Consider the following 27,402-nt stretch of genomic DNA (forward strand, 5'->3'; position numbering starts at 1 on the left):
TATCTTCACTTTCGTCTATATCGGAATTTGTTCCAACAGAAGTCATGGTGGTTACACTTGATGTAGTCTCTTTATTTATGATCACATTAGCAATACTTGTTCCAATGGATTTGGAATGCACTAAGTTAGACATTGTTGTTGATTGTACTTCAGTAATGTTTACTGGTGCTGAACTTGCTGCGGGCATGGTGCCTGATACATTCGAATGACTAATCACAGTAGGAGTGTTGGTCCGAGAAAATTCTGATAATGTTATGGTAGGTGTGGTTGTCGTTAATGTGTCAATTGATACAGTGTTTCTTGGATGTGTTGTTCTGGACAAATCTGATGGAGTATCACCTGTAATACAGTTTTTTCTAGCTGATTTCATGCTCTGTGCCACTTCTGACTCATAGTGTTTAAGATCACTTGTTCCAGTGGAGCCTGTGTTGGAATGCACTAAAACACGCAATTCTGTTGATAGCAGATTATTGCTTTTTACTATAGAAGGACTTGTCACAGAAGGAGACACCTGTGACTGAGCATGGCTTATAGATCCCATTCCATTACTAGTTGTGAGTTCAAATCTTGATGAAGTCACTGTGGCTGGAACTGTCTTTAATGTGTCAGGTATGGATGGTATTGCAATGGATTCTGTCTGCGCTGTTGGGATTGTAACTGCTGAAACCCTGACACTCTCTCTTAGACTATAATTTAACACAACAGAAGTCAATGTTAATGCTATAACTGATGGAACATGTTTACTTGTGATCAAGTTAGCAGCACTTTTTCCAGTGTATTCTGCAGTGGAAGTCACTTTGGGTGGAAATGTTATTATTTTGTCTTGTATGGCAGTGATTCCTGTCTGTATTGTTGGGAATGAATCCGAGGAAACATCTACACTATCACTTGGACTAGAATATGGAACGACAATGAATCCTTGTTCAGTAGATGATGTTGGAAAAGCAGTAAGACTAATCCCTTCTGCTTTAAATGATACTGGATTTCCAGTTGCTTCAAATCTTGTTTCTTGTAACATGTTTTTTGTTGACATCAGTGTTGATGTCACTTCTTCATTAGCTATGAGATTAGTTGTTTTGTCTTGATCCACAGATTTTGTCACATTTGTTGAAAAAAACAGATTTTCTGAAGATGTTGCATCATTTTTTGCAACATTAATGTTGCAAATAACCAGTACTGTTTAATAAGGAAGAGACAATAAAATATAATCATGATCATTGAATGCTATAAATTATAGATCAACCAAGGTAATTATTTTATTCTTAAAGTGAACCATAAATTTCAAAGGAAATTTTCTTACCCACTACATAAAAGACTGCTGTGCTTCCTCTTTTTCTGTAATTACAAATAAGACTATATATATATGATGTACAGTACATTAGTAAAATCTGTGCAGAGAGCTTGTCTGTCACAACAGTAATATAAACATTGTTCATTGTTTCAGCATGTTTCTTTGTTTTCCCAATTAAAAGGTTAATCTTGAAATGAACATATTATTTTATTGGTTTGTTTAAAATTATATGTATATAATATATTTTTTTTCATTATTTGTCATTTTTAATCTTGGTCAATAATTAATATATTATAAAATATTAAATTGCATTAATATATCACATGTAATCATAGGGTTTGTGTGAGATAGCCTGCTTTTCAAACATGGGCTTTAACGTTGCCTTTTACATTATTTACAGTACAGTATGAATTATGTTCAGTACAGTGTGTCAAATTCTACAGAATATCAATTAATGTAGTTATGCAGATGACACTCAGATACACCTGTCTCTCTCACCAGATAATTACAGCTCAATAGACTCACTGTGTCATGCCTGTATCATGTAAACAAATTGATGGAGCCAACATTTCCTACAGTTAAATAAGGACAAAATAAAGACTGTCGTGTTTATCGTGTTTCCATCATCATTTCACCTTCATGAAAACCTTTATAACAAAAAGTTATGAAATATCACAGAAATATACCCTCTCTCTTGGGTGCGTGACATGCCGCGATACTTCCAAACCTTGCAAAGTTGGCTGGACGGTCCTAATTCCACAGACAATTCAAATTAATAGCCTGAGCCCGATGGTTTAGCAGTGTGGTCCTTTTTCAGTTGTTCACTGGCGTTAAGGTTCACCGTGTGATGAACGATAAATATACTGCCTCGCGAAGTGCATTTCTGATTTCTTGACGTAACATGCAGGGAAGGATGGACGTTGACCAATTAGAAAAGTGACACAAATAAATGAAAAGTGAAACAAGCTGGCCCCTACGTCTTTCTGTTATGGTGTTGTGGTATGTTGTACTGTCAGAAATTCGAGTTTATTAAAATTTCAGAAATCCGTACTAGGTTATTTTGTTCCTATGTAAGACGCTGACAAATTTTGTCTGATAGATCATAGACGTGATGGAAAAATACACATTACTATAAAGAATTTGCTTCTTATAATGCTAAAATATATCAAAGATATGTTATAAGATGAGAAATCATTAGAACTATATTGGGCACATTCAATTCCAGCGTCGAATTACACCCGAATTTATAGTTATTCTTTCGCACTACAAAAGATTGAGAAACAAAGGAGTCCGAGATTGTTGATAATTACAGGGGGGTTGTGGTTTCAGGGAAGTTGCTTTGCCTTGAGGCAGACGAATGTACTTACAGATTTCGGACACACCCTCTTATTTTATGCCTGTTGTATAATGGGAATTCCTGTTTCATATCTAAAGTCATATCGTAGCATAGACCCCCCCCCCCCCCACACACACACACACACACACACAAAGATAGACATTGAGGGGACAGTTGCTAGCCTTTAGCTCTTTAATTTTTGTACATCAGCGTGGTTTATCAGATCGCAGTTAAATGGATTTTACGAAGACAATGTTACAAATGATTTACATTTCCTTAAAATTACTCAGCTCCGTTTGTCAATCATACACCTAAAAGTCTAGTTCCCAAAAGTCTAGTTTTCCTGGAAATACTAAATATTATATTATGTATATAATTTAATCTACTGTATTTTATTGTTGTTGTTGTTGTTGTTGTTGTTGTTCTTGTTATAGCTCATGTATAAATTGTAAAAAGCAACATAAATAAATAACAGCTACCATAGACTAATAGTACACCATATACTAAACCATATACTAAATAGTTGTTTATCAATTAATATGTAGTAACCAGGTGTGTTGAATAGTTTTTAACAATAATAGACCAGTAAAATAGTAAGGTTATGTATATATGTGCAACACACACTCATGATGAAAATGATAAAGGAGATCTGAGATTTGGGTGGCAAACGATCAAATTACACTGCAATTATTGCATTTGAAGCTGAAAAAATGCACCTTTTTTCCTGAGCTTTTTATTCTTGTTCTTGTTCTATATTTGTCTACTCCAGATAAACGTGTTCCGGACAAGGTTACAGTGCAACAGACTTGTGTAAAATTAAAGTATTCCATATTTCCATGCATAAATTCCATTTTTATTACAACTTTAAAAATCACAACCAACTCAACCAGCCATTTCCCAACTAGAGCAGTCTTTTCCTGTTTCAATCCAGTGTACCAAATTCTGAAACTTTGTTGTACACTAGATCACCCCCATGTACATCTTGATCTCAGTCAAGTGTGTCAGAGCAGAAAAATAAAAAAGCACACCGTGCATAGAGTTGACATAACTGGAAGCATCTACTGGACTGGGATTCTTTTATTTCGGCCATTTAGGCAAAGGAAAACTACATACAATGCTGCAGTTAAGAATCAGAAATTAGGCCTTATTGGTCAAGTGTATTACAAGGAATTTGTCTTTTTTACACAGTAGCTCACAATACATAGCAGACCTATGTAGTGTTTGTGCTCTACTTCAGATCCCTACTGTTAGTTGGTTTTATTTCTTTTCTCTTTAAAGTTTTTCCATTTTAATCTCTTTTGGGGGCCCAACAGATAGATGCATTATAAGTTAGCTGTGAATTAATTGGATAATTAATTCAGAAAATAAACCTGACCTTTTTGCACCTAGCGTCATCTTATTTCTGATATAATGAAACAGAATACCTTACAGTCTTGAACAAGAGTGTGAGAATGAGCTTCTGGGCTGTGTGATACTTGCCTTTTCAAACTTGCATTAGTTCATATTCAACCAGTTAACAATCACCCTTTGTGTGGGATAATGAGCTTTTATAGCAGGTTATGTCCAGCAAGCCTTTCTACATCTTTGTCATCAGGTAGTCGGGCTTTGTTATCGGGTTGTTTTTTTGAAAGCATTCTCCTCAGCTCACTGGTGTTTCTTGTTTAGCTGTACACTGTCTTGTCTCCACCTCTGTAAGCTTTCTCTTTGAACCAGTGAAGCTTACAAAAGAAGAACCCAATTTTGTCATTATTGTGTCTTCAGAAGTCTCCACAAAATCTAATAAACAATGTCATAGTGTTAGAATGTTCATCTAGATCATCGACCGCATGAAGGCACTCCAGATAAGATTTTGCAGACCTTCTTGTCCACAATCATATATTTAAAAAACAAAAAAACGAAACACGGATAACATGTGTAACACGGATCTAGTGGTGCTATTCTCTTGTGGAGTGTTTGGCAAGAAACTAGAGCTTTACATTTTCCATGATGTTTATTGTGCATCAATCACTGAGGGCAAAGGTATGATTCCCTTTGTAGTAAGGGAGGGAGGCATCGTCCATCACCTATGACCTTGGTTCTGACACACACTGTTCCAAGACAGCCCTGATGAGGCATAAGCTCAGGCCTAACCCTAAACAAATTACAAGAAATATGACACAGGCCTGCAAAACAAAATGATAGTAAAGTGACTATAGTGCTAATAAAGCTGTTATTTAATATAACACTGCATATTAAAAGTAATTGTAGTGGTAGTGGTAGTAGTAGTTATAATAATAATAATAATAATAATAATAATAATAATAATAATAATAATACATATAATTCAACATCAAATACATTTAAGAAAAAGATTTTCTAACAATTGGCCGATTTCCCCCCATAAAGGAGAATCATAAAGCAAGGTCAGTCAGCTTAAGCCTTATTGAACATCATCAGTAAGCAAACAATTATGAGCACAATGGTAGAGAAATAATCACTCCTATTTTGTTGACATTGTTTCAGAAAGATCCAAAAAGCCATTTTAGCCATCTTAGTCCAGAGAAGCAACTTCACAGAGAAGAGACGTCAATCCTTAAGAAAGTCCTTGAGGTTCCTCCTGGGTTCAACAGTGTTAGTGCAGCACTCACACTGCATGTGACTTGATGTCACATGTCAAAGCCAGGAGGTTTTGCATACTCACTATCCTGTGCAATGGCACTGTAGTGGTCATATTGCTAATAGTGAGAACTAGATGTGCAGTCCTATGTTTACACTGCTGAGGTCAAAGACAAATAGATTTCAAACAGACAAATGGAACAGATAAATAAATTGTGCCTTTTTCAATTAACAGATAGTCATAAAGGTATGAAGCATATAATCATACAATCCCGTTGCTATTTTCATGACTTTACTTACCTTTTGGATTTAATATTGTACATTTTCACATGTATTGGTTTTTGTTCTCATGTGCTTTTTGCAAACATTTAACAGTCCTTTGAGCAGCGAACAGTGCTATGCGACTGCCTTTGCCGAAAAGGACACATACAGCACTGCCTTCATGGTTATAATAAGGCACCTTAGAAGACAGATGGCTTATGCTACCTTCTGAGTTGGACAGCCTTCATCTCTAGAGCATGCACATACTGCCTAAAACTGCTTCCTCCCAAACTGGCCCTAGCTCATGTCTTTATGACCTCACACAGGGTAATGTTAATGAAATTGAACAGAACAGGAAATGGCTCATTCCAAATTGTTGCCGCAAAACTGGAAGCAGGAATATCTATATGTTCATGTTCTGTGTATTTACACAGTTTATGGCAGTGTTATCACTTGGCAAGACTGCTGTATAGATCTGGGTTTCATTTGAGAAGCTATGGCAGGCATTTTTTTTTATCTAGCAAGACTTGGCATAACAGAAGTTTTAGCTGGTAGATAAGGCTTTAAACTGGCTGAAGACGGTTACAAAGAGTCTCAGTTTGTCTAAAAGTACATTCTGGTTGATAGTTGATATTCAAACATTATAACTGGTGTATTTCTTTGCAGTGATAGGTGTGACCTAGGTTTTTTAACTGACATGGAGATATTGATGGCCAGTGTGTAATTTGATTTGATTTTATGTGATGGCCGATTTTTGAACCTGTAGACTGGCAAATGGAGTGTTTTTGTAAATGATATTGAGGAAGAATGCTTGACAGGCCTTTTAAAAAATGTTTGATTGTAGGTATGTAGACTCTTATAGAAGTGTTCGTAGCTCTGAAGTTTAGCTTGCCCACATAAGGCTTAGCATTCCTGTATGCTCTCTTAGGGTTTTTACTGCCAGGACATTTTTCTGTAGTATTTTCTGCTTGCCATCTGATATCCGTAAATTGCTGTGAACATCAGAACATCAAAAACATTTACAGTTTTATAACTGAATTTCTCAACATATTGTATAATTGCCATCACAATTAAATGGGCACTGACGTACTACTGACTGTACTACTGTTTTCTCACAGTTTTTCTCTTTTATTATAAGCTCTAGTAATAAAGGTTCTCTGTGAAAATCTCAGACTAAAGTGTCTGTAATCAACATAATCTCAAAATCTCCTGAGACTGGTTTATGCCTTCAGGCAGGTGTAGCACAGTCCTTGCATCCTGCCAGCAGGGTGTTTGAGGCTTACATTCACCCCAAATAAGTGGGTGTTGTAGCCGTGTTGTATCCATGCTGTAGCTGTTTTGTAGCTGTGTTACCATGTTGCTCACATTGTAGAATCTTCAATAATGGTATTTCTTTATATTGTTTTTAAATATGTTTTACTATTAATTGTGAACTAGACCTGCCAAAGAGTGCGTCTCTGCTAACTGTGTTTAATAGTAAAATTATTTTGTTCTCTTCCTTGCCAAGTGCCCATGTTAATTTAAGCCTCTACACAGGCATTCTGCTGTTATTTCGTTATTGTCCATTGTGGCAATTGGAAATAAACAGCTGAGAAATGTCATTAGCCCATGGTTACTAACAGTTGTGGCACAGCCAGAAATAATTAAATAAAAATAGCCTGAACTTGTTTCAACTACATTTATTAAAGGCATCTATTTTGTTTGATATTTGGTTCAGAAACTCATTCAAAATTAGCAGTAATAAATGTGATATTCAATTTACCTATGTGCCTGTCTATTGACTGTGTCTGTCTACTCAGTGTTTTCTTTTAGTGTGTGAGTAGTCTTTCAGATGACCATTTTTCTATTTTTATTTTGTATTACAAAGGTCCTTTAACTTCCAATAGTGTATGTATGTTAGTAGCTCTAACTGAAGTCATGTTGTTCCCATATTGTGGAACAGCTAAATGTTGTGGGAAATATGACATCACATCATTGTATGTGTGTGTGTATGTGTGTACTAGCTGTGTTGTGTTTAACATCCACTGTGTAAAATGTTATGCAGTAATTTGTGTTTGCTGACCCCCACACCACAGCCTTTGGCTATATGGTAGATAAATACATTTAATCTCAGTAAGGTATGTCATTATGTTGTCACAGTAATGTAGTCAGACTCATTTGAAGATTAGACCTTGTATGACGAGTGGTTTGGACAACCCCAAAACAGTGTTAAACAGTGGTTTCCACTGTGGCTTGGCTAGAGTCATAAAAGGCTGATAGTGGACCCAGACAGCACATCACCAGATGACCTCTCTGGGAGCACTACATTTAAGGTGCAGCACGTTTCTTTTTTTAATATATTTTAAATAACCAGTTATATGTATTACTATTCTGGAAACAAGACGTGATTACAATTTTACAAATGTATAATTTTACCAATGAACAAATTCCATTTTTTACAGAGCATCATGATTTGTTTACTGTGGATTCTTTTAAAATCTTTTCTGGTAAGAATTACAGTTGGATTCCAGAGGTTGTTTATATAACTTTGTTTCATCATTGTCCAGTTAAGACCATGTTAAGATTTTAAATTATCTAAAATTTAAGGTTGAATTTTAGTTACTGAATTGTTCTTCTGCTGATCTCTGGGAATGGGTAAAATGTTTTTGTTTTTTTCTCCAATCACGTTTAGGTACAAGCAGCAGCGTCTTCAGGGAGTGCTGAGGTATAGTGAAACCGTGCTGTGGGATTCCAGAGTCAGAGAGCTGCTTCATAGCTGAATTATAAAGCGCTGATCTACTGTCTTGTCAGTACTCTGATACATTTCAATCATGCTGAAACCTGTTTGTAACTAAATCTGCTACCAGAAACCACTTTTAACAAATCATGTCTTCTTGTGAAGCGGATCAGAGCACGCTAGCATGTTGTAATTGTTATTTTTACCTGAGACAGGCTGCTGGCGCGAACAGAGCTGCCGTGAATGGGGGTGGAGTCCCAAACGCAGCCGCAAATCCTATAGCTCTCCCTGGGCTCATTCTTCCACAGGTATGGCAAGCAAAAAGTAAGAACTTTTATTTCATGCACTTATTCTATGTTTTGTGCAGAGAATCCAGTTTCTCTGTGGTATTGTATCTAACCCTCACATTATTATTCATTTTTTCTTCTTTTCTTACTGTAGTTGGTGCTTATTCAGCCAGGTCCTGCTCCCAATGGTCAGGTGGCTCTGGCTCTAGCACAAGAGCCTGGTCTTTCTGCAACACTTCCTGTTCTCCAGCAGCAGGCTGGCATGGTCCCTCCCCATGCTCCAGCTGCTCCAGCTGCACCAGCTGCGGTTTGCTTGCACTTCACTGCCTTTTTTCTTATGACCAGAGAACAGCACATCACGCAGATACTCAGAATGTGAAAGAGCAACTTCCCTGACTTCATGTTAAGTTTAACCACTTAAGTTTAATGGTCTCTCTGTGTTTTCTAGCTTGTTCCACTTTTTGCTGTGCTGCCACAAGCAAATGGAATGAGCAATGCTCAGTCTCCCATCTTAAACAATGGCCAGCCGATTCAGGTATAAATTACAAACCAGAAAGATGAGTTACAGTTCCTAGGCTCCTAGAGTTCTACCTGACATCACCTTACTCACCCTGGTTTACTACCAGTTGGAGATGACTATGTATTTTTTTGTAACTTGTACCTGTGCCTGGGCTGAACCCTCAGCATGGAGGTGGTGCAGCAGGCAAGGCTCGAATCAAGGTACAGTCACAATGCTGCTCCACCTTCCACTGACAGCTACATGACTTCCACAATCATTTGCATCTGTATGGGATTTTTAGTGTTTTATCATGTTCATCCTTCTCCACAGCACTCTGCTGCTGATTGGCTGATGGTGCGCTCAGCTGGTGACTTTCCAATGGTAACCATGTACCCTCCAGCCTTCCTTTCATATCAACAAATGTACATTTTACATAATTATGTATCATGTCTCTTTTTTAGGTGACCCAAGGCACATCAATTCCAGCTTCTGCGGCTGCTAGACGTTAAGATGTCATGGTAATATTTCTTCCCGTCTGTTCTATCACTCACTCACACACACACTATTTTGTAGTAATGTCTATTCTCCTTGAAGCTGTAGTGGAGATAAACATTTGTTTTGCTGGCTCGATATTTTACAGGGGTACTTAAAGGTTTCCTGGGTGATGGCATGCGGGTTCTCCTACGCATTACGGCTAGTCTTTTCAGCATCCAGGTCTCCACTCCCATTTCATGATCAAATCTGCAACCTTATCAAAATAAATACAGCCATGACAAACTTGTCCTGTATGTGGTGCATCAGCTGTACTATTACATCAACCCGATGGTGTTGTCTTTAGACAAAATCCAGACTTACAGCTCATATAATTCTGAACATGTACCTGCATGTACCTGAAAATAAATTGCCATTATTAGTCCTTATAACCCCAGATTGGTAATTACCATTATCACACAATTACACCATCAGCATTTAAAGTATGTGTACAACCAAATGAACTAGATTATAGTTCTTTACCATCTACATGGGGGCTATTTTACACTTTGCATTTTGTTGTTGTTGACTGTGCCAGGACTTGGTGAGAGTCGACTTGTTACATTTAGGGTTTTTCCTATTTACTGCTGCTGTCAAATGGAAGTCTTGAAATGCAATGCTTGATAGTCTGAAACTTTTTTTAGGGTTTTTTTTTGTAAACCATTTACTCAGAAATTTCTGATAAAGAGAAACACTTTCACAATATCCTTGTTAAAAAGGAGAACATACTAGAATATATATATTTTTTATTTCAGAAATAATTACAGTGTCAAAATGTCCTGTATATTTAATGCTGAGACAAACAGTTGGCTGGTCAAAAATAATGCTTTTGTTCTGAAACCTGTATGAACACCGATATAAAACACAGGGTTTATGTACAGGCAAAAAAAAAAAACAAAAAAAACATTTTGGTTTCTGTTAGACCCATAATCTGATTAGACAGAGCTAGACTTGACACCCAAGCTATATGGCTGGTTGTTTACACCAGGACCTCTATCCAAATCTGTGTATTCACAAATGGAGCAGCTAAACCAATGAACTGTGTTGCTGGCAAAACCACCAGCATGGAAAATGGACCGCTTGTTTTCAAAAGCCTGTGAAAAGGCAGGAAAAGTGTGTGTACATGTTTTGTGGTGGTGGGGGCAGGGTAGGAGTTTAGAAAAGAGACACCACACCCTCAGAAGCTGTGGAACACACAATGTAATGCGCTCCTTCTACCCTCTAAAACCAAACCAAAACCCTGACACCCCTCTATCCAAAGAGTAAATGAGATCATTATGAGACATGGAAGTTCAAAAACATCACCAGTTTGCTAAACAGGCTTAAAGTAAACCAGTTTGGGACTGGGTACTAGAAAAGCCCAAATGACCAGCTGTTCAGTGAAGAACTGTTCAAAACTGAATGACAAGTAATACTACAAGTGTTGCAGCTTCTTGGCACCAACAAGATGTAAAAAAAAAAAATAATAATAATAATAAAAAAAAATTTAAAATGCTGAGAAACTAAAGCTGCTTGAACATGAAGAATTTAGACAATCCCACAGTCCTCACAAAGTGGCATTTGTGCCACCCCAGCCTTTACTGTACAAGCTGTGTTTCTCAGATTTTGGGGGGGGGGGGGGGGGGGGGGGATTTTTTTTTTTTGCTTTCTTCTTTAATTTTTTAATTATTTTGCTTCATATATGCATTATACATGCAAACTGTTGCGAAAAACAAAGCATAACCATTGTAGCAAAGCAGATTAAGCCCCACCCACAACCAGAAACCTCAAAAAACAAATCAAACACAACTAGAACCAAAACTATCCTCTGAGGAAGAGAAGGAAGGAAAGTAGCACCCTCCCCCTCTGTGTACCCCCCGCCTCCTCCGCTGGGCTGAGTGGTGCTGGCTGTGTAGAGGATGGGCAGACGACTGGGTTCCAGGGCGGCATCAAAGACAGTGAGGCAGGGCATGCAGATCTGTCGTCCCTCTTAGTTTTTAACAATGCCTCCATCACCCTCGCTCACAAACCGCTTTCGCCCTCTAGTGGACAAAAATTTGCCCATAAACATACACGTGTATTTGTGAAGACCACTTCCAGTAGGTTTGTATCTGTCAGAATACTTTGAGAAATGTAACGTCTTATGACCTTCACTTTTTTTTTTAAACTACTACATTACTACAAGGACTTCCACCACCCACTGGACTGTTTCATGCTCACACTGACAGCTGCAAGAAGATCTGAGATATTTTTTAATCCATAATCTAACAGTCAATCAAGATGTAATCGACTTCAAGCCTTCATGTAGCTCCATCACTGAACAGAAGGCAAGAGCTAAAACATCTTTAATATAGCTGGGGATGACCACCTAAGATGTTTTATTGATTTTCTTTAGCTATTTAGCTACATAGCCATTTTTAGCTAAAAAAAGAAACGTTTTGTTCTCTGCAATGGTCCATTCACGTAACAAATGTAACCTAAGTGAATGAAACCATTTTGTCATGATTTGGACATTGAGGGCTGACTAAATTAAGTCCCAGTCCATGAAAAGGCATAAGATGTCAAATTTCTCAAATCCTGTACCAGTTTAAAAATGTTTTACACATTATTTTTTAATTCATATTGTGAATTAATATGGGATGCCAACTTGACAGAGATCGCTGTCAATGTCAGACCTGGAGGGACAGGCATCTCTCAGCTGCGCAGTGATAACAGCCTCCTGGTAGCAAACATCCACAAACGCCTCCATGATGGAGTGGGCAAGAGGCACATCTAGGCAGATCTCAGGTAGCTCGTCATACACGCGCTGGAAACCCTGCAGCACCCACAAGTGGCCAGATTAGATACTGTAACACCACCATGAAGAGGTAAAAAAAAAAAAAAAAAACACAGCTGGGTTTTCAGTGATTATGGCCCTAGTGCCACAGAACAATCATTACAGCAGGCACAAGCTAAATAATTAAATAAATCTCTATTTTTGAAGTGTTCTGAATGTTCAGATACAAATCAAAGCCATACGTGAGATATCAAGCACTTAAAAAAAAAAAAAAGACTGAAAAATAAAATGCAAAAATTACTATTACTATAAAACAATAGATACTAGAGAAATACTACAATCAGGCAATACTATTCGGTTAAGATATTTGTTAAATCACCAATAAAAAAAGTGTAAAATCAGTTATTTAAATATTACATATTTAAATTTGTGCACTCTCGAACACTGCTGAACTTGAACAAATTACCACATATCAAGTTAAACATTACTGTCTGATCCTATTGAAGTGCACCATAACCAAAAATTGATATGTTGCACCTTCGGTACAGTCAGTGAGCTGACCAGAGTATAAACATGATGGCAGAAGTGGGCTTCAACAAGTTAATTTACTTAACAGCCTACAAGGTACATATATAATGTGCATATTTGTTGGAGATAAGAGGAATACTGCAGTACTCAGTCAGTGCAAATGATGATCTACAAACGATCACAAAGCAAAGACCCATTTTAGAGACACTGAGCTAGAGTAATTGTAGGTGCAAATGGACACTGGCACATTCATTTAATGCATTTGGCAGACGCTCTCATCTAGAGCAACTTACAATTTTCAATCGTCTTACAGAAGGTAGGCAAGCATAGTGTTAGGAACCTTGCCCAAGGGTTCTTAGTATAGTGCAGAGCACTTGCCCAGACAGAGATAGCGTTGTTACCCCCTACACTATACCAACCACTTTTATACTTCATACTCAGTAACACTACTGGCACTGATGGGTCCACTGCTCACATGTAGCTTAAGGGTGTCGTTTCAGTCCTTGTGCTGTCTCTTCTCCATCCTCTTATGTCCTCTTTTTGTGCAAACCAAGCTGAACCCATGGAACAGAAGTGGTCAGAGGATGGAGTAGAAGTGACCTACAAGCACCATTAGAAACCACGCAAATGCAGCTAAACAACTATGTCAGTTAATCGGACCACCTAAGTATATATTTTTTTAATTTGAGATTAGGCTATGCACCTCTATGTTGTACATACAAGTAGACATGTGACGATGTTCTTTTGGCTGATCTAGTCACCTATCTTGGAAGGAAGGAAGGAAGGAAGGAAATTTATATATATATATATATATATATATATATATATATATATATATATATATATATATATATATATATATATATATATATATATATATATATATATATGCGCATTCCAGTGCCCACAGTGGGTAATAATGCACTTCACTTACTCTGTTACATCTACTTTAAAAGTAACTTTCTGACCAAATAGTATTAAGAGTCAATTTAAAAGAGGGTACTGTAAACTCTTACTCAAGCAATTTACAAGGCCAAAGACACTCATCTGCGTGCCTTCCGTTATATATTAAAATATCAGCGTGAGCCTAAAGTGGAGCCCTCTGCTTTTAAATGGTGCATTATACCATCTATGAAATGTAGCTGTATCCTTATCTTTAAGGCTCACATGTGTACATAAATCAGTGCCCTCTCCTAATGTGCATTATTAATATGAAACAGAGTTGTAATCCAACATAAAGGATATTCCAATAGAAAAACAATGGCTAATTTGCTACAGCAGCTGAACCAAGTCATGGCAGCCAGCAATACATGCTCCATGAGGATTCATTCTTTGTAGAGAAAATGTTTTCTGCCATTATAAAGATTACAGTTTGTTACCAATTTTATATATTGAGATTTCTTTCTACCAGCTGCGTGCAGTCATGTTTAGCTATGCAATGTGGCTAGCTACACTAGTTAGTTAGCTAGCTAGCTAACGATGACCCATATAGCAAGCCAGTGCCATTAGCCAGTCACCCAATAGGAATGTAAAGATCATGAAAATATCTAGGTACTTTTGGCGAGAGCTCCAGAGTATTCCTGTAAATTATGCTAATCACAAATCCAGTATGATGATTGTTACACTCATAACATACTTCTTAAGTGATCATTTAAATGTCTACCCCATGCTGCAAAGAGCAGGGGGGGGGGTCCCCCACGCTCCAGAGTGGAGGTCCGAGTCCACCCCCCACCCCCCACAGTAGAGGTCTGAGCCCCCCCGCCCCCTCGCTCTAGAGTGGCCTCAAGAATATCTGCACATGCCTCCCACCCTAGACATCATTTCAGAAGCTGTTCTCTGGAAAATGTTTATTTTAATATTTACACAACTGCACCTTACATGTCACAATCTTAAATTCACTCTGTATTCAGAGATGTATATACTGCAAATCGTGTTTTTGGGGGGTTTTTTTTACCTGCCACCTCGTACATGTAACCCCAATGTTACTATGCACTGTAAAATGCAGGATTATGTTGTGGCCCGGTTGCCTTGCGTTTTTATTCCACAGTTGTCAGTATTGTCAGTGTACTTGTGTCCTGCTGATGCTGTACTCTGTTGAGCAGTTTCCACCATACCAAAGCCAATTCCTGTACCTGACAAGTCATGTTGCATGAAGGCGATTGTGAAGTTCGTTTACCCTGTTCATCTGGTCCAGAGTGATGAGGCCTGATTTCCAAAAGGCCTGCAGAAGCTTCACCATCATCTGAATGGCTGTCTCCCCATTAGACTCCAACACCATAACAATAGCCTACAGCAAGACACAAATTATCATTTAGAAACCAAGTTTGCATTATCACATTATCTATAAATGAAAACAGAAAACCATAACTATAGGGCTCATCTGTTGCATATTGCATATATTCATTATTTTAATAAACACATTCTCCTGACATTTGCTCACACAGGTTTTTTTTTATAATTACGAATGTACCAAACTTGAATTATGGTGAAATGTGTAATGCAATGAATAATTTTCTAAAGAATCCAAATTGAAATCAAGCCATAGTGTGGCCGGAAGCTCACAGGCCTGGTATTGCATAAAAAAACAGAGCAGAGCAAATGAAGCATGTGTGTGGGGCGGGGGGCATCAGGATGTGCAGGTACCTCATAGACGAGCTCATGGTGGAAATGTGGCACTTCAAGGTCCCGCAAACAGTGCTCCGCCTCCGACAGCTCACCTGAGACAAGGTACTCCTTCAGCAACAGGTTCATCTGTCACACACAAACCCACAGAGACAGTTTAAAATCTCTACATTTTCTGTCCATCTGTACTTCAGATTTTTTAAAAAAAATAAAATAAAATTTTAAAGAATCACACTTCCATACAATACTCAACTGCTCCCCCTACTGGAGAGCACAAGGAACATGTAAACAGTTTTGGCGGGTGGACATTCAAGAATAAAAACGTATACAAGTTACCCGTTCGGTATCTGCACTGGGCTGTGCCCCACAGAGTTTTAACTGCAGTTTCTCTGGCTCTAAAGATAACTAAGAAGCTTTAAGAAACTACAAAAGCATTTTGTTAAGGGCTGGTCTGGAAGCATTTGATCATGTGATTGCTCCTGGGATGCCTCACCCACCAGTTCTGTTTGCAAAAAGGTGGAGGTGCATACATTCAGAAAAGGAGAAAGAAAGAAACAATGCAGGAAATGCGTTCTCCTACCAGGAGATAAGGGTGGATCCGGAGCTTTTTTAATCAGGGTCCAACACTGCTCTCCTAGTTCTGTAATGGCTATTCCAGGCCCATACACACTACATATGCACAAGCGTTTCATTTGACATGAAGTAGTCAGGATACACTCAGACACTACATCAGAATAAACATCAAACTTGCAGATCTACATTGCACTTGTAGTTTGAATGTGTTGCCATGAACAGTTAACTGCTCTAGACTTCACTCATCCTCCAAACCTTCATCAGCAATCAGTTTCTGACCACAGAACCTCTCCTGAGTACATATTTCAGTGACAGACCACTCTAAACCTGTACCACTGAGTATCCTGCGTTGCTCCGCTCCCAATGGTTTATCCCATAAATGATGTTAGTGATTCTGTGGTCAGAAACAATGAACGGGGTAAAGAGCAGAGTGCATAGCCACAAATGAGCCATTGTGTAATATAGTATGTATAACGTGCTTATTAAAGTGTACCTATAAAAGATGTACCCACTAAAGCGACCAGTGACTGTAGATAAACAAGGTAGGTGTTTCTAAAACAGACTGGTGAGTGTATATAGATCAGCAATGGATGATCAGCACATAACGGTCCAAATGCATATGGTATTTATACAGGAGACTTGTTTCCATACCTCTTTAATAAGATGCTTAACAGGCCTCTGTCCACCACCCACTCCCCACACGTTATCCAGCCGTACCATCTCTCTCTTCATGGACAGCAGCACGGACGCTCGATCTAAAGCAGCTCTGAAGACACACAGACCCAGAGAGAAGAGAGAACATGTGTCAGATATAAAAATCTATGGCTTGGTTTCCTGGACAGCTGAGGTAATAAAATCTCCCAGTCAAATGACCACCACTGCTATGTCAGTTATGTTCAGTGATGGGAGCTACTCCCTGTTGAAATGACAAGCACTTAAAAGAGCTCCTGGTGTAGTTTGAACGCAGAATCACGTTTGGCTCCAAGTGAGACCAATCCCAGAATGCACCTGGCATGGTCACAGTCCACTTTGCCTTTGTAGCGGTTGAGAAAATTCATGGGCAGCGCGTGGTCGGCGATGGCTCGTGCAATAAACTGCCCGAGCATCTGGAGAACAGGGAAAGAGGCGGTGAGCAAACAGAGGATACAAACATCATCGGCTTCCACATGCCGTATGGGTGAGAGTTCCCACATCTGTCAATTACATGAATATACTGAAATAAATTATCAAGTTATTTGACTATAATCATTTATCAGGGCTAATAACCAAAGTGTAATTCTAAATGCATAATTAAATATTTAAGTAAAAAAAAAAAAAATTGTTGCCTTATATTGCTTGTGGTGTGCATGAGCAAATTCTTTGCGGGATTTATTTAATCCCTCACATCATAATCCAGCAAGAGTTTGTACTGCTGCCTCACTCCTCCTCATCGCATCTATTAATGTTCTTGTATCACCATTTTATACATTTGAGCTTTGCTTAGGGCACACACTGCTTGGATGCCATTTTCACCTGTGGAGCCTCAGGTGTGTCGAGGATGAGATCCGGCAGCTCCTGAAGTGTCTTGTGGAAGGCACGGGCCATGTCACTTTCAGTCAGCACCTTCCCAATCAGGTCCGACAGCAGGCGGGACGTGAGCTCCCGGTGGCTAGCTTTGCCCTCCAGAGACAAAGACAGCGCCAGGGAGGAGAACTCGTACTTCCGGGGGCCCAGGTTCAGCTCCTTCAGCAGCATCTGCGGAAGGCGAGACGCACCGAAGCAGGGAGGGAAACGCACACTCATCACAGCGGGTTACTACCACCACATTCCCATGCAGGCAGACATTTACGACTGAATCTCTTCTCAGAAGACGTTTCTTGTAACGCACACCGTCCCGGCCGAGGGTACCGAAGCTCACCTCGACTTCTCTGGTGTCTCCATGTTCAAAGTACTCCTGCACAATGGGGTTCACCGCCTTCTCCAGCTCTCCCTCTTCTAGCTCAGGGACTACTGTTGCATAAATAGTGTCTCCCTACACACATTTGCACACACACACCAGCCAGCAATAAACAAGGTCTCCTTGCACAAACACATGAACATGAATCACCAACGCATAATGTGACTGCTAGTCTACACCCAAATAACCCATTAGGAGTTAGAAATGGGGGGAGCTGGTAGTGCTATGGTTTAGTGGAAAAATGTTACAGTTTAGTGGGTGGGCACAACGGCTTCGGCTGGGCAAACTCCAGGGGACTGGACACGGTTTCAAAACCATTGTTCTGACAACCACTTAAGACTTGAACGTAAACTCTAACTGCAGAGGGAACAAGCGTTACTGGAACTTTACATTTTTCAACGTCAACACTGACTCAGTTTCCTGTTTTTCTTCCTTCTCTCTGAATTAGTCACATCAGTGCACACGTGTGTACCATTAACCTCTCATGTTATAAAATACACAAAACTTTCACTCTCAGAACACCAAAGAAACACTATTTGTTTATTGAAATGAGTCTTAGAAGAAAGAGGGGCTGTTTGTTAAAACATATGACCAGCAGACACTAGCCACCGCAGTCGGGTGATCCTTCCTGCCGCCACACACCTGAGCAGACTCATCGTAGTTTGGGTCTTTGGAATCTGGCTCCTCCATCTCATACACCATCCCTGCAGCTCCCCAAACCCCCTTACCCCCTGCTCCACCTGCACACAGCAGCGCACACAGACAATGCATGAGCCTGCCCCCAAAAACCCACACAGCCTTCCTAGATACACACCCATGATGATATATACAGAAACGCATCAGGTGATCAAGTTGTCATTTGTATGATGGCAAAATCGAAAAACACCCAAGACTCCCATGCAAAAGTGCCCATCACTGCCACATTACTGCAGAATGACTACTTATTAAGAACACTACTTATTAATACAAACGTTACTACACACATCATGACTATTCATGCCACAGTAGTACAAATTGCTACAAAAGCAGAGTTGGCAGCTCCCTGCTGCGGTGCAGCAGTGCATGCGTGAAGCCCCTCAGAAACAGAGCCCTGCTACCAGTCTTCACAGGCCTTCTCAGCACCAACTCACCCTTCTTGGGCAGGCCACGGCCCTTGCCAGTGCGGGACTTGCGGTCATTGCTGTGGGTCTTGCCCTTGGGGCTGTGGGGGTCAGTACCCGGCTCCCCAGACAACGGTTCAGACAGAGAGTCTCGCGTGGAGTCGCGAGACGAAGACTTGCGCAGACGACGCTTGGCTTTGGCCTTCAGCCGGGCCTCATGGAGAGCTTTCTCCTGTGGAGTCCAGTTCCCATTTGCCTCAGCCTCGTTCAGATCGTCATACAGACCCTCATCTGCCCCCTGCTCTTTCTCAAGGGAGAAAACACCTGGGGGGGGAGAAACACACACAAACAGTCGTTTACTGAAGGGATGTGGAATGTGATAGAGGGACGTGAGGAACTGTGAAATGTGAACACCACATTACGAGTCTCCTGTATTTAAAGAGATTTGCATCTACTGCACACAAATGTGTGGCCTGAACTTTAAGAACAGGAATGACGGTCAGCATGCCTGACTCAAAGGACTGCAGTCACAGGGTTGCCAGGTTAACACAATCATTTGGTTTTATCCATTTTAATGCTACAACATGAAAGGTTTAAGTGCATGATTTCAGATTCAAAAAGTCAAATGTGATATTAAAAAGGTAATCATGTTATGTAACCTTTGTTCAAATAAACATACATGAAAAAGTTTGACTACACCGAGTTCTCCTTTTTTCAAAATGAGATGCATCTTGGTGTTTGGATCTTTTGTAGTTTCAAAAATTCTCACTTGTCCTATTTAAATTTGCAATGGAAAACCTCAAAGTAATGAGACGTTTCTCAGTCCTAAACCTAGCTGTATTAGGACAGTTTATAAAAGGATGGGAGACAATTTTTTCCAGCAAAGGCAAAAACACAGAAACAACAGCAAGTCCTTGGTTATATCAGAGTTGGTGTGTTAAACAGAGAAATCTAGGAACAGCATGTGTGGCATGTGGTTATTTCCACAAGAACCTGAATGGCAAGATCTTCAAGGCCCTATTAAAATGCAACACAAAACATATGTACATGCACACCCATCAGCAACATAGAGGGACCAGGTCTAGTGTCAATGTTTCAGGTTGTATAGAATATTTAAAGCTAACTGCAAGTGCTGTAGTACATTTGGAGAACATACAAGAAAATGTCTGAATAAAATTAAAGAACAGAGCAGAAAAAAAACAGGTGTGTAGTTATGCTATTGATATGCTTAAGTGAGGCTTAATTTCTTTCATATGCGTCATGGGCAGGATTTTCTACTGCGCCAAGAAAGTGTAAAAATGTCCACCTAAGCAATGCATTTCTATAAAAAAAAAAAAAAAAAAAAAAAAAAAAAAGTGTGTAATATTTAGGGGGCTCCATTAGCCCAAATGGAATACAGTATACAAAACCATATACTCATTAGTGTATAATCACCTGCAACTACAAATTAGTCCTTCATATCTACGTAGGGAGCAGGTCGTCTTCCACCAGTCACCTCAAAAGGTGCAACTTTCTGCCCCATGTCAAATATTGAAAAATCTCATTGCTACCATTATTTAGATTTTATATTTATGTGCAAAAACTACCATTTATCTTAGTATTAACCCCCCCCCCCGCCAAAAAAAACCAAAAAAAAACAAAAACAAACAAACACACACAAAACGGTGGGATTACAGAGGTGAACTGATGAGTTACTGTCAAAGTGTAACGTAAGGCCTTTTTTTTTTTAAGAACACTATGGCTGTTTTTAAGCCCCTGTAATGTTACTGGGTAATCTATTCAGTCTCACTCTGCACATGGAGAAAAATATATCCTGCCAATGTTCTCACAATCAACCTTAACATGTAGAATGAAATAGCCTTCACCTTTACTTTGCTAGAGAGCTACCTAGCAGCTATGTATCGTCAGCAGTGAAACATGTCACAATACTGGCTTTTACATACAACCTATAACTTAGTTATTTGGTCTGTAAAACTAAGTACAATTTCTAAACATCCATCTAAAATAACCTCTTCACTTAACATATGGGTACTTGATGCGGCTGTAGCCAATTACATCATTTTGGATGCAGCTTGGCACCTGACAGCCAACTTATGTTCTACTTCTACATGCTTGGAAGGGGAGGGGCTATTCAGTTGGATGCGTTGTGCAACCACACTGCTAGATACCACTAATCTTACACACTGCCCCTTTAAGTTGGACGTATGACTATGTACATACACGCCAACTCCCACCTGTCTTCAGTTGAACACAAGATATGGGCATTGAATCAGTATAAAGACCAGATTCTACTTTCACATGGTAGCTCAGTCAGGTTCAAAATAAACAAATGTTGCTTTGAGCCGCATTTCAGAGTCGCCGCTTACGATGATGCAACTGTGAAGATCCAGTTAACTTCTAACCGTCGCCCCGGTAAAACCATGGTGATCTGCACCAGAGTGCTCGAATTCAGTATGGGCAGTCTGGGCATCACTGAACACCTGTCTCAATCCCATGCGCCCGATAAGATGTGATAAGGCACTGGAGATACAGGGTGTGTGCCAATCACACTGCCTCATTCCAGTCAGCCCCCACTCAGCCAACACCATCCACCTCACAGTTCCCCACTTCCCATCAGCCCTCAGCACAACCTTTGTCCCAGGACCTGTGGGGGGGGGGGGGGGGGGGGGGGGGGGGGGGGGGGGGGGGGGGGGGGGGGGGGTCCTGAGCAGAAGTGCTGACTGGAGAATTTCTCACCGTCTGTCTGTCTGCCTGCCGGTCCCGCCACCCCACTCCCACAGGCTATCTACATAAGACTATGCAGACCTGGCAGTAAAGTAATGGCCATAGAGGTGTCACCCTTGGGCCAGAGTTGACAGTGATCTGCCTGCTACTGTGAGGCATAAACAGCTACAGCAAATGTTTAAGAGCTGCTGCCTCACAGTACAGAAACAGAAGACGGCACTGTTCTCAAATAAGGACAAGAGAACATCAGGAGGCAAGACTAAGGATGATGATGATGATGATTTGGGGCAATGTTCAGCTAAAGGCCTCTGAGATACTCTCACTGCATGCATACGAGAACAAAAATCACTGCATTGAGACCAGCATTACAAAAGCCATCATGTCAAAGGCCAGTGATTACTGTGGTGATACCATTTACAAGGGCAGAGTCCTGAAGTTTGCTCTTGGAATATCCAGAATATCTGGTCATATTCCCCTACTTTCCAGCATTCCAAAACAGTGCAAGCATCAGATGGGGGTTGATGTTTGGTGTGGTACACAATGTGACTCCGCCCAAGTGCAGTGCCTGGCCTTTTAATGTCTATGTTAGAAACAACAAAAAATGCATTTACTCAAGGGCCAGCCCTACCCATACAACATGTCAAAACCAGTGTAGGTTTTTTCTTATTCAAATGGGACTTGGACATGTCGGTAAGAAATCTGAGTGTGTAAGTAATCTGGAAATTAAAATCTGGGTAAATTAGTACCAAGAGCTCCAAAGTTACTAAACATTTTAAAGGTGCAGCAAAGCAGAACAGTGCAAGTGCTCAAGGAAACACACACTTGCTCATGCACATATAAAAGGAACTGTATAAACAACTCCCAGTCACGAGACACAGGAAGTGCCCCTTGCCTGTGATTTAACCTACAGGTGTAAGTTCTCCTTGCCAAGTCTCTCCACTGACTTTAGCAGACTTGGACCTAAAAAACAAGCTATATAAATAAAATGCTGCATCAGCATCTTAATGAGAGCAGTAAAACAAACAAACAACCAACACTGTAAACCTGCAACATGAACAGCAGAGTAAAGCTAAACACCAACTTCTGTATGTGTATGATCACAAGTCAGCTGCACTGCACATGTGCTGTAGACATAAACATGGTCTGCATGCAGACTGGTTTAAATCGGACTGTGGCTAAAAAAAACAAACAGAATTTTTTCCCCCTTCCTGAAATCATTCTCAGCTTTAGACACTGACCACGAGAGTTCCCATCTGCACTGTGCCATGTGTGATTATACAACACCAACTACACAGCCTCCACAAAAACAGCCCTGATGAACTTCTTTTCATGCCATGCGCCAAACTCCAACTGAAATTCAGGAACTTGTTTCTCCTAACATTATGGAGAACTACGGGGGTCTCGTCATCCTGCTTCGATTGTCTACTAGGAAAAAAGTAAACAGCAAGACTGTACACAGGTCTGTCTACAGTTCAGAGAGAGAGAGAGAGAGAGAGAGAGAGAGAGGAGAGAAAGAACGAACGAACATGTTTAGTTATGTAACATTACGAATGTCAGGGTTGGGTTACGCAACACCAGTACAACCAATGTGAAAGGTTTGTTGATCTATGAAGCCACAGCAAACAACTCCCACAGTAATTAAATAAATAAATGATTCTCCCAGAATGCCTCAGTGTGGCAGGTGTATGGTAGGACAAGATCAAGCCTATTTTTTCAAGAAAACATTTTTGCTTTGATCCTTCATCAAAGGTTTGCAGTTGTCTTCTTAAACTAGTCAACAGGTCTATAAAAGGCTAAAACACTAACTGTGATTTAAAAAGTGGAACAGGGTTTCAAACATTATATTTGGCATCTCTACATCACCCACAAGGTATATGTGGGAGAGGTGCCCAAATACTGAACAGCCAGAGGAGGTCAGGTCTTTACCCCATAAACAGACATCCTCCAACAATATAGAGAAACTAATATATGTGGGTCATGCCACCAGCAGAACTCAGCATCTCCACCATGCTCCAACACACACACACACACACACACACACACACACACACACACACACACACACACACACAGTACAGCGTGTGCATAAGTGTGTCTTTGATAATCCTTATCAAACACAGAGCACAAAGCTGCAGTAAGGCAAGGAGAACATGAGGTTACAAGGCTGGGTGTGGCTCACCACTGGCTCAACTGTCAGAAACTGGAGAGCAGACACTCATCTCAGCACAGTTAACCAAAAGGGTAACAAGCCCATGCCTTTGCCCGCCAGTGCACTTTAAAGGGATTTAAGGAAAAGAGCAGCTGCAAAACAGGGCTGTGCTGCGTTCAGCAGGTCCATGCAAAAACTAATCTCAAAGATATAATTTCTTTGGTAATCAGCAACATCCAAGGCAATCCACATCGATTACAATAATTAACTAACCGGGTGATAACGGCACATGTTTAATAAAAAGGTTCCCAACTCAGAAGCGCTAGACAGACCACATCGCGATTACACCTTTTTTTCTTTACGTAACTCCATAGCCAGTACAGAACAGGTTATGTAAGGCCTTATGAGTGGTCAGTGGGGTGAGATGCACAACGCTACTCGAGCTTGTGATGGATCTTAAGTGCATGTAATTAATGCACATACATACACTCTAACTGAAAACGCAATAAGATTTTTTGAACCGGCACACAGTGTGAAAAAAAACGGTCTGTGCAACTACCTAACCCATAATCTATTAAGCGTTTTAGACGCATTTAATCAGTCGTAAAAGAATAAACTCCGGACAAAGGCCGTGCGATTGTTAAGCGCCATGTCCTTATTTCTGATACGTTTCAGAGACGCTAGGATATGCGCGAGGGGGCGTGGTGCACAAACAGGAATCTGCATCACATTGACACAAAGACGTTTACCACGGCAATATCGCACTATAGGACTGGGTTTATGCAAGTGTGCCAGTAATGAATGTAGTTTATTTACGCGCTTAGATTAAAACATACCACGTACGAACCACAAATCTATCTAGGTAATTAGTGTCGACCGCGAACAAAGGCACCAGGCTGCCCAGCTATCGTGAGCTTGGTTAGCTTGCTCGTGTCGTTATAGTTCACATCTAAAATGTCATTATATTCGCTACCTTTAATTTGCAAAATTAAGTAAAAAAAAACTGGTGCTGGCTACCTAGCTACACATTCCGCCTACAAAATCCACCCTGCAGCTAAAGCTGTACAACTTCGCAGGGAAGGCTTAGCACAGCCAGCTATATGAACGTGCTCTTACACGTGCAACTTTACCCGCACAAACCGAAACAACGAATATTTATCTAGCCAATAATATTATATTTACGTCAAAGCACACGGTCACCCCCCACCCCCCCACCCCCCCACCCCCCACCCTTCAAAACAAGCCCACCCTCATTACTAAGGCTGGCTTAGCTACGTAGTTTTGCAGCTGTCCTCGTCTCAATGGCTGCGCGCGAGCACATGGTGGAGTGAAGCTGCAACTGCATGCACTTCACCCCCCCCCCCCCCCCCCCCCCCCCCCCCAAATAAAAAACAATAGCAGGACAGACAAATCCGCAATACCTAAAGCTAATCTGTTATTTTGCACCGATTATTTTTAATGCACATGCACGTTCACCGTCGGTCTGAGGAGCGGAGGTCCACGACTCCACTTCAGTCGCCATTGCACGCGTTACGGTGGGCGGCTCGCGGGCTAAGTCAGCACTTGGGTCGTCGTCTTCTCGTCGTTTACACTGATGCCTGCTGTCATGAAAACAAAATCACAAGCGCCGTAACGCGTCAAACATGCCATGCGGCTACATGCTACAGTTCTGAGATGTCTTAGCTCATCCATACACACTACAGCTCTTCGTCCAGCTAAGAAAATGTTTTCTGTAAGTCACAAACTTGCATTCTCGCCTCTTAAACTGACTGCTAGCTGCTAGCTTATTAGCTCACCACTTGAGAACCTTGAAGCGTGTTCGCTGTAACTTGCTTTTGTGTTGAAATGTAGAGAGAAAAAAACCGAAAACAGGCATATAATTTCTTGAAAAGATAAATGCGAATCCGATTGCTAATAAGTAGTCTTTAAAAGGGCAGAAAAAATATTGCAATGCAACGCGCACGCTGCAAGTGTGTGCTGCGATGTGGACTGTTTTTAACTTTCCAAAGCATACAAAACGTCACGAGTGATGGACGACGTTGAGGATTGGCAAGCGAGGGGGCGGGATAACGCGGTCTTAACCTATCAGAGATATGTATTACAAATAATCAAAGATATTTAAATATCACGTACTCGGACTCTGAATCTGTGGTATTAAATAACAAGCGATTTACATAAACCCAGGTAACGTGCGTTGATCGTCAACGTGGAGCTACTGGTCATTTGTTGGTTTATATTGCCAGGCTGTTGCAAAACCAACCAACCAACGTGACTGGCTATTTTTATGGTTGTATGTATACGTTTTACCTTGTGAAATAACTGTTGTGCTTATTATTTAATTCATTCATTCATTCATTCATTTAGTTATGCAGTATATTGATGTATTATCAAACAAGATATAGAGAGTACTATTTATATTGATACGCGGTAATGTGTTAAATTTCAGCAGTGCACAAATCTAAATATACATAAATATAAATCTGATTTTACTCTTTTGACTGTTGATTTGATCAAAATAGTTTAATAGTATTTTCTGAGTAGACTGACATCTTAAACTCTGTCTTTGCATTTTATTTTGATCACAGTCGGTTTTAATTAAAGTGCCTTTGACATCTCACAAGTGGGTTTGACCTGTAACCTGAACATTTAGATCACTTCAAAAATACAGAGAGATGCATTTTTGGTCCATGTCACCCAGCACTACGTTAGTGTTTGCCTGCTGTAATGATTGCTCTCTGGCACTAGGGGGCATATGTACAACTATTTACTGAAAACCCGGCTGTGTTGTGTATGCAGAATTTTCACCTCTGCATGGTGCTGTTGCAGTATCTAATCTGGCCACATGTGGGTACTGCAGGGCATCATCTGGGTTTCGAACCCATAAACTTAGTGCTGTTTCCTAGATACACATTAATGCTTCGCCAGACCAATATGGATTCTAAATTGGGACTCCTGGATTAATAAGAATATACTCATAATTTTTTTCGGTGCCAAAAAGAACCAGAGAATATAATTTTTTAGTCAAGTAAATGTTATTTTATTGTAAGTGAAGCCTCTAGAAAGTCTGATACAAAAGCCAACAAGGAAAAAAAAATAAAATAAACGGGAAAGGGAAGGTGGTAACCAAACGATATATACACAAAGATGGCATTAAATTTAAATGAACAGCACTAAACAATTACATTTTAAACTAAATAAAGTCTTCAGAGGCACATGGCATTCTGGGAGTTGTAGTCCCAGTGAAGACAGTGAGCTGAGTGTTGAGTGTCTGGTTGAAACGCTCCACCAGGCCATTGCTCTGAGAATGGAGCAGAGTGGCTAGTTCTTCCAGACGTCCAGCCAGTTACAGACCTCGGCCAAGACATCAACTCAAAGTTACGTTCCTGGTTGCCGTGGAGCTCCTGCCAAACCATGTATGCCTCAGGCTCCTTGGTGAAGGAATCCATGGGCATAGTGATCCTTGGTGTTGGTCACTGGTCGCAGAAGGACATGCACTCTT

The 27,402-nt window shown here is 40.3% G+C and overlaps 1 protein-coding gene across 2 annotated transcripts; it reads right to left on the reverse strand.

Moving 5' to 3' along the window:
• Nucleotides 1-11,134: 11,134 nt before the first annotated feature.
• pdcd4a (programmed cell death 4a) lies at nucleotides 11,135-25,922 on the reverse strand. Of its 2 annotated transcripts, none has more exons than XM_027021003.2 (12): nucleotides 25,700-25,922; nucleotides 25,380-25,501; nucleotides 19,061-19,354; nucleotides 18,573-18,670; nucleotides 17,892-18,005; nucleotides 17,507-17,728; nucleotides 17,003-17,100; nucleotides 16,646-16,760; nucleotides 15,443-15,550; nucleotides 14,976-15,086; nucleotides 12,171-12,310; nucleotides 11,135-11,537 (listed from the first exon to the last, which is right to left on the reverse strand). In XM_027021003.2, exons 1-12 carry the CDS (start codon nucleotides 25,777-25,779, stop codon nucleotides 11,486-11,488), a joined length of 1,554 nt encoding a protein of 517 aa, XP_026876804.2. In that variant the 5' UTR covers nucleotides 25,780-25,922; the 3' UTR covers nucleotides 11,135-11,485. The 2 variants fall into 2 exon arrangements, with proteins under 2 accessions (XP_026876804.2, XP_026876803.2); XM_027021002.2 differs by having other exon boundaries at nucleotides 25,380-25,504; nucleotides 25,700-25,921.
• Between the last annotated feature and the right edge of the window lie 1,480 nt (nucleotides 25,923-27,402).

Source organism: Electrophorus electricus, chromosome 11 (genome assembly GCF_013358815.1).
Source record: "Electrophorus electricus isolate fEleEle1 chromosome 11, fEleEle1.pri, whole genome shotgun sequence".
Taxonomy (NCBI): Eukaryota; Metazoa; Chordata; class Actinopteri; order Gymnotiformes; family Gymnotidae; genus Electrophorus; species Electrophorus electricus.

Excerpts from the sequence above, each read along its gene's own strand:
- pdcd4a (XM_027021002.2), bottom strand. The coding sequence starts at position 25,779 with ATGCCTGTTTTCGGTTTTTTTCTCTCTACATTTCAACACAAAAGCAAG. Across the intron at positions 19,355-25,379 it reads CTCCGCTCCTCAGACCGACG|GTGTTTTCTCCCTTGAGAAA; the intron begins GTGAACGTGCAT and ends CTCCCCCCCCAG. Across the intron at positions 18,006-18,572 it reads ACTACGATGAGTCTGCTCAG|GGAGACACTATTTATGCAAC; the intron begins GTGTGTGGCGGC and ends AAATGTGTGTAG.